The 7,500-nt window shown below is 41.0% G+C and overlaps 2 protein-coding genes across 3 annotated transcripts in view; one reads left to right on the forward strand and one right to left on the reverse strand.

Annotated features, from left to right (window-relative positions):
* The window catches only part of LOC137997571 (pre-mRNA-splicing factor ATP-dependent RNA helicase PRP16-like), a 31,698-nt gene extending 30,985 nt beyond the window's left edge, over positions 1-713 (reverse strand). The window contains exon 1 of the mRNA XM_068843653.1: positions 1-713. This exon is cut by the window's left edge and continues 112 nt beyond it. Coding sequence (XP_068699754.1) covers positions 1-585 — 585 coding nt within the window. The 5' untranslated portion in view covers positions 586-713.
* Positions 714-786: 73 nt separating this feature from the next.
* The window catches only part of LOC137997611 (uncharacterized), a 59,781-nt gene continuing 53,067 nt past the window's right edge, over positions 787-7,500 (forward strand). For both annotated transcript variants that reach the window (XM_068843708.1, XM_068843700.1), the window contains exon 1: positions 787-1,143. In XM_068843708.1, coding sequence (XP_068699809.1) covers positions 816-1,143 — 328 coding nt within the window. In that variant the 5' untranslated portion in view covers positions 787-815. The remainder of the gene's footprint in view (positions 1,144-7,500) is intronic.

A 7,500-nucleotide genomic window follows, 5' to 3' on the forward strand; every position in this document is an offset into this window, starting at 1 on the left:
GTCTTTGTTACCTCGATAAATATTATAGTCATGCGATCTCGAACTAGTTTGCTTACTCTTGTCATACTTTCTCTTCTCCCGATCATCGTCTTTATAACGTTCTCTATCTCTTCTAGAATACTTGTCATCTCTGTCTCTTAGCCTTGATTCTGCATACACCCCACCTTTTCTGGTTTCGCGGTCTCGTTCGAGTCTTCTTAATTGCTTCTCCCTTATTTCTTCGTTTACACCGCCCGTGTGGGAAGGCGTTTCCACTAACGCAGACCTATAATGTCGAGATCTAGACTTGAAGTCCTTATTTCCAGAACTAAGTCTTGCAAGTTCTTTCTCACTGTGGCCTTTCTCCCAATCAATGTCGTCTGCTCCTCTGTCTGCAGAAAGATCTTTTACTCTTTTTGCATTCTCTCCAAGTTCATCTCGTTTTCGTTTTCTCTTCTCTTCGGCAAGCTTTTTGAGTCCCAAGACGCTTTCACTTGTTGTCTGGCTCGATTTCTTGCTATTTCCTTTTAATATCAAACCTCCTACAAAGGAGTGCGTACCTTCCAGCCTTTCCGATATCGCATCGTCGAAACCTATGTCTGACATATTTCTTTAAGATTATTCGATTTCGCAATGAGATGATTGATGTAAAGAGTTACCTCAAAATTAACGCAGAACATACCGTACCCTACTTTTGTCCGCCATATTTGCGCTTACAAAGATAGATGAAGGCCGCTGACAGACAAAATGCACAAAATATTTACATACGCCATGACGTCATTCAGATAGGAGGGACTTCCCCTGAAGTAGGACGTCGTCTTGATCATTGAACAGCAATGGCTTTAGAGGCAGGAGAAAATGCTTTGAGCCCTTACAGAAAAATACTCCTTGACTTATCATCGGATCTGTCAAAGAATGACTTGGAGAAGATAAAGTTCGCCTCGACAGACATTGCCCCTTGTGGATTATTGGAGAAGTTTTGCAGCGGATTCATGATTTTCGATCTACTGGAGAAACGCGGAAAAATCACTCCTGAAAATTTATCACTCCTAGAAGATATGTTGGAAACAATTGGGAGGGCTGATCTAGCTTGGAAGATAAAGAATTTTTCGACTACAACGTTGGCAAAGGTTAATTGTCTTAGCAACAAGGAAGCTTCTTTTGGTAAGCCGGTGTGCTCTTTCCCCGTCAATGAATGTTTTTATGCCTATCATTGAATTTATACAATATTTAGTGCTTTTGATGCTTATTTTACGAAAGTTCATCCCCAAGCTGATATTAGGTAAAGCTTTATATTAGAAGAAGTCAATCTTGAAAAACAAAAATAAGCAAAAGAAAATTCACCAAAAAGTTGAAAAACCATGAAACAAAAGTTTGCGCTAATCCTGGATTAAGATAATCGGCTTTCGAACAACCGGGCCCTGGATGCTGTTTCTCAAAAATCCAGAAAAAATTTTCGGGTTCGAAAAAAAAATTGTGAAACTTGTATCTACTCATATTAGTTTGAAAGACTGATCTTTTGACTTTGAAAACACCGAAACAACCAATACAACACAACGTGTGAATCGAAATACGCTCAAATCTTGTGATTTGAATTCAACACAACAGTGTCACCGAAGCCGTACGAGTCGTATGAGAATTTTAGTAATGTTTTCAGGGAATCATTTTAGCTTCACTGTTAATTTATTGTAGTTTACTAGTTGTTGCATTTGCAAGTGAAGTGCTGCGAGTGAGACGTGGCAGTATTGAGTGATATTTGTACAACTGTTAAAGGTGGTAATTGTATTTAATTTTTATTAACTTAACTGCATAAAAGATGTCCAATAACTGAATTCTGAACCCTTTTGCGAATTTTTTTTTCCAGAGTATTCACTTGAAGTATTATTTCCTTGCATCTTTTTTGTTCAAATAGGTGCTCAAAATAGAGATTTAACGCGCTTTCAGTAAAAATTATATTCGCTGTCAAAATTTGCATGACAAAGATAAACATTACATCACTCACTAAATTAAACAAAAATCGCATTATTCTGGACCAAAACACAGGGATTTTTATTGAAAGCAAAGATTCTCCACTGTGTAACAATCACCCTTTCAAATTTCAGAGAAATCGATCTTCCGCGAATACTTTATGATTGTTTTTTAGCAACGTGACGAAAGGAATACAGGAAAAAGCGATCACGTAACTTCCGCGTCGCCAATCATGACGCACTTTTTGTCACAATATGCCTCCCATGTAAAAAAAAGTATCATCTTCTCTTTATTTTAACTGTCATTTTCCTATTTAATGGTCCGCTATTACTAACATTATGTTCTTGAGAGAGCTGGATCGAGGAGAAAATGACGTCAAAGGCTCACTAGTTTAAGAATGCAATACGTGTGTACGCCGCAGAATTAACATGCAGCACGGGGGTTTTGGGCTTTCAGACTTTTAAACTCACGCTTTGCATATATAATAAGCTGCGTTTACACGCTGAAATTTTAAGCTAGTGAGCCTCTGACGTCACTTTTCCCTGGATCCAACCTTCTGAGGTCCAATCGGTCAGTTTTGAACGTGAGTAATGGCGGACCGTGAAATCCAAAACTTACACTCAAAGTAAACGGCCTTTGGATAAAAATCAAAGCTCAAAATTTTGCCAGTCAGGTGTTAAGCAAACACACTTTCAAAATCTGAAGGAAAAAAGGAAGTGGTTTTTTTGATCACAGGGGCACTTTAAAGGGACACTTCGTGTTGGATGTCCAAATTGGGTGTGCATTTAATTAGGATCAAACTTGGACATAAGTGTTGGGGCCGATACAGGTATCTCCGGATGACATTATGATTACAAGCCGTGGCTCAACTATGAAGGAGGCTATAAAAAACCATGATCCCACCCTACTGAAGCTGTTAGACCGGTGCCGAGAAAGAAACCTGAAGCTTAATAGAGAAAAGCTACAACTCAAGTGTTCTGAAACCCCTTTCATTTGCCATGTGCTTACACCTGAAGGAGTGAAACCTGACCCGAGTAAGGTCGAGGCCATGCTGGAGATGGAACGAGCAAAGGATGTAGCAGAGGTTAGAAGATTGGTAGGCCTAGTGAACTATCTGTCCAAGCTTCTACGCAAGCTGTCAGAGGTATGCGAACCTCTTAGAAGATTAACTCACAAAGACGTCGAGTGTAGATGGTCAGAGACTGCAGCGCCTGCTCCTGCAATTACAGCAATATGACTTTGAGATTCGCTACAAACCAGGTGCTAAAATGTATCTATCTGATACACTATCCCGTGCTTACCTGTCGACAACAGACCGTTCTCCAGCTGAAAAGGAAGCTGTGCGGATACCTTGAATCGACTTTCTTCCAATTTCAGAGCCTCCGCTGCTACAGATCCAGCATGAAACAGCAGCCGACCCAGTCATGCAGTCCCTCACCTAAATCATTGTAAAGGGCTGGCCAGATACCAAAGATGATCTTCCACTAGAACTTCGTCACTACTTTGATGTTGTGATGAACTGACAGCTCAGGATGGTGATGTCTTTAAAGGTCTGCGATGCCTGATTCCAACTAGCCTCAGACCAAAGATTCGCGAGCGTCTACATGGAGCACACTCTGGAATTGAAAGTTGTCTTCGCAGAGCTAGAGAGACCGTTTACTGGCCTAACATGGCTGCCGAGATCAACTTCTCTGAAAGAGCAATCTAAAGAACCGCTCATCTGCCAGAAGATCCCAAGCCGCCCCTGGGAAACAGTTGGATCTGACATCTTTCATTTCCAAGGCAAAGACTAGCTCTGCACTCTGGATTACTATTCGAACTACTTCGAAGGCCGCAACCGAAGTTATTTAAGTCCTGAAAAGACACTTTGCAAGGCACGGGATTCCCAACCGGTTAGTGAGCGACAATGGTCCCCCTTTCAACTCCTTTGAGTTCCAGCATTTTGCAGAAAGTTGTGATATGGAACATGTCACTAGTTCTCCCCACTACCCGCAGAGTAACGGCAAAGTAGAAAATTCAGTCAAGACAGCCAAGAATCTACTGAGAAAGTCTAAAGCAGCAAGATCAGACATGTACTTTGCCTTATTAGAATGGAGAAATACACCCTCGGAAGGTCTTGCGAGCTCGCCAGCACAAAGGATGTTTGGACATCGCACTCGAACATTAATACCAACCACAAATGAGTTGCTCAAGCCTAAAATAGTTGAAGACGTCCCCGGAAAACTTTTCAAGAGAAAACAGGTGCAAAGTACTGCAGTATCAGTACCAAGGAACTCCCACCCCTTAGTAGTGGAGGTGTTGTGCGTGTTAAACCTACTGACAGATCGGGTCGATGGTACAAGGCACGTGTAGAACATCAAGTTGATGTGAGGTCGTATGATGTAAGGACTGAAGATGGACGAGTTTTCAGGAGAAAGACACCTCAGAAGCAGCAAAGAGCCAATGTGTGCCAGTACCAACCCGGTAGCCGACAGCACGCCGGAGGCAGCACCTACTAAGTTGGTCCCCCCTGCCAATCCAATATCCGGAGAATCAAGCATCTCCCAGGAAGTTCAACTGCCCACAGATGCCACTGTATCAGTGGCTCAAGACAAAGTAAACAGTAGTGCTAAGCCTAAAGAAATTCCAGTACCAACCAAGCCTGTAGAGTCAACTGACTTGCCACTTACTCGCAGTGGTCGAGTCTCGAAACGATCAAGTTACCTAAAGGACGTTTGCATTGAAGTGACTGTGTTAGAACTAACTGGCGATATTGTTTATGAATTGGAAAGCTCAGAAAGGAACTATACATTGAGGAGATTCGGTTTTATTCAAATTACTTTTGCATCTTCCAGTTGTTGTATCAAGTTTACCCTTCCCTTTCTTAAACAAGGAATGGTGTGACGATATTGAATTGTTAATAAGAGCCAATCAGATCTTTCTGTTTACATGTGCTCGATTTAGCTTGTTATTGTCTCTGGTCTTGGACATAACCGCATGTTTATAGTTCGGTTATGAAACCAGTTAAGCTTATGTACTATGAGGCCTCACTTCTCATCAGCCAGTGAAGTGCACCTAGCCTCAACAAACTTTTTACTTTAGCAAAAGTTAAATATCAAACATATATTTACCTTTGCTTCAATATATTTTACTTGTTAACGTGCCTCATAATAAGGTATGTAAGAGAAACATGCTGGCAATCCTTTGTCCAATGGCCGAGGCAGTGAGAGGCATGGGTCTATTCCTTCGATGACATCATAAACTACTTTGCTTCATAGGCTTAAAAGAACTTTGGCAACGTAAATTAGCTCATGACCCTATTAAAGGAATAGACCCATACCTCTCACTAGCTCAGCCATTTGACAAAATTACTCTCTCGTACCTCATTAGGACTATTAACAGTAAATCAAGAGAAGCAAAAGTAAAATATAGGTTGGACATTTCACTTTTGCAAAAGACAGTACTTTGTGGTTAGGTGCACTTTAATTAATATAAATTTTGAAAGTTAGAGAGAATATAATTCTTGGGTGCAGTGTCCATGCATGTAAAAGTTCATGCAAAACAACAATATTATCATTTCATTTAATGGTCCTCACAAATTTCTGGCTTACATGTGTTCCATAAAACTACTGAATATCTGAAATACTGGTACCCTGATTCACAAAAACACCACTAGGTCGGTGCTTTCCTCCTTAGGCACACCAAAACATTATAAGGTGAATTTTGTTTTTCTTTTGACATAAAAAAGCCCCCTCAATTATTATTAGCAAACTACAATGTTGAGACTACTTAAAGTGGAATTTTCTGCGCACTAAATCCATTATTGTTATAGTCACAGAAGAGAGTCGAGCACACGAACTTTTATTCTGAAACTTATTAATTATTCATAGGGTGATCATCCAAGTTAGAGACACCAATTTCCTCACTTGTATGTGGCTTGGAACCCGGGTTAATCAATGGAAAGCTGCGATATCCAAGAGTTTCATGCAATATCAAACCCTTGACTTTGATAAAGCATCAAACTCTCCCAGTGAACTCATTTCTTAATTTGAATCATAGTTAACACCCTTTCAATTGAAATGGCAAATCACTATAACAGTACAATTTTTCGCTAAGAAGAAACTCTGCCGACAAGATGTGAAAACTTCTTGAATATTTCCATTTCTTCTTTATTACCAAGGCGCAATTGAGAAGCTATTTCAAAAACTTGTGCATCGTGTTTCATCAATTTTTCCAGGACATATACAAAAACATGGACCCCAGGTCCATGGACCATGGACCCGGGCCATGAACTACCCCTGTGGACTACCCCTCATTTTGTAAATTCACATGCATTTTAAAAGCAGAAAAATCGTTAGACGAAAGAGAGAAGTGATCCTTGCAATTATCTGGACAATTTAAGCAGGGGCCCATGACCAGGAGCGGGCAACCCCCATACTAAGCATGGCATTTTTACTGACTGATCTATATTTAGTCTACCTTTCCCACAAGAAACAAAAACAGTTCAGATTCGGTGATGCTATAACGTGATTAATCATCGGGCTCCTGCTGGAGACTCATTCGCGAGAAATGAAAATAAATCGCGCTCTTTGAAAACACCATGACAGGAATGTAGGGCTATGGGTCGCTCCTAGTCATGGGCTACTGATTTAAGCAATTGTCTCTTATAGAAACCTATACCACCTATTTAGTGATAAAGCTGATGAAACTCACACTCGTTTTTTAAATAGTGCATAAACTTCCTTCCAATCGCAGAAAACTAAGTCTGTGAAATATAAAAATACATGTTCCTTCGTTTAAATGAAACCTCTTTTAACAACTTTGCAAAACTGAATAGTCCAACAAATGGGAGTCTTAATTAAACAAATCTTTCAAACAAGGCAACGGTCTTATTGTACGAAGTCCTTTAGTAGTGTGTTTTGTCCTGGCCTGGTACGTGTCACTTGGTTGCTGCGGGACGCCATTACAGAACCTGTCGAAGTTGACGGCTTTGTAAGCAGTGGAAGCCTTTGTAAGAAGTGGTGGCTGTTGGAAGGATACGTGGCTTGAGCCGTCGCACCGGTGAGCATTGGGTTGAGCATCGGGCTGTCATGCAGGAGGTAGCGGGCTCGGAAACCCCTGTGGATCATCACTCGGGATCTTGAATATCCGAGGAGAAAGTGCTGCCTTTGTAATTTCATCTGCAAATGGTTAGACTTTTTCAAGTCCTCTCAGATAAGGACTATAAACCGTAGACCACGTCTCACAAAGACCTTCTATGTTCACAAGTTTGTTGTGGGACGTAAAAGAACACAAACACTATTCGATGTAGTACCAGGCGTTATGGCTGTCCTGTTCTCTCTAACAGAAGTGGCCGGCTTGGCAGTTATGTCTCCAAAAAGGCTTGCGGTTTATTGAGACCAGGTAAACAGAAACAGCCATGAGCCAAAGAGGGTCTTTGCCGAGTGCTGGAGCATGTAGATGTAGGAGCTTGCATGTGGAGTGCTTAGTTGGTCTTCGTCTGTAGATGGCACGGATGATTGGGTTTGGCTTGATTCAACAGTATCTCGCAAGTGGATTCTATTTCTGAAGTAC

Source organism: Montipora foliosa, chromosome 1 (assembly GCF_036669935.1).
Source record: "Montipora foliosa isolate CH-2021 chromosome 1, ASM3666993v2, whole genome shotgun sequence".
NCBI lineage: Eukaryota > Metazoa > Cnidaria > Anthozoa > Scleractinia > Acroporidae > Montipora > Montipora foliosa.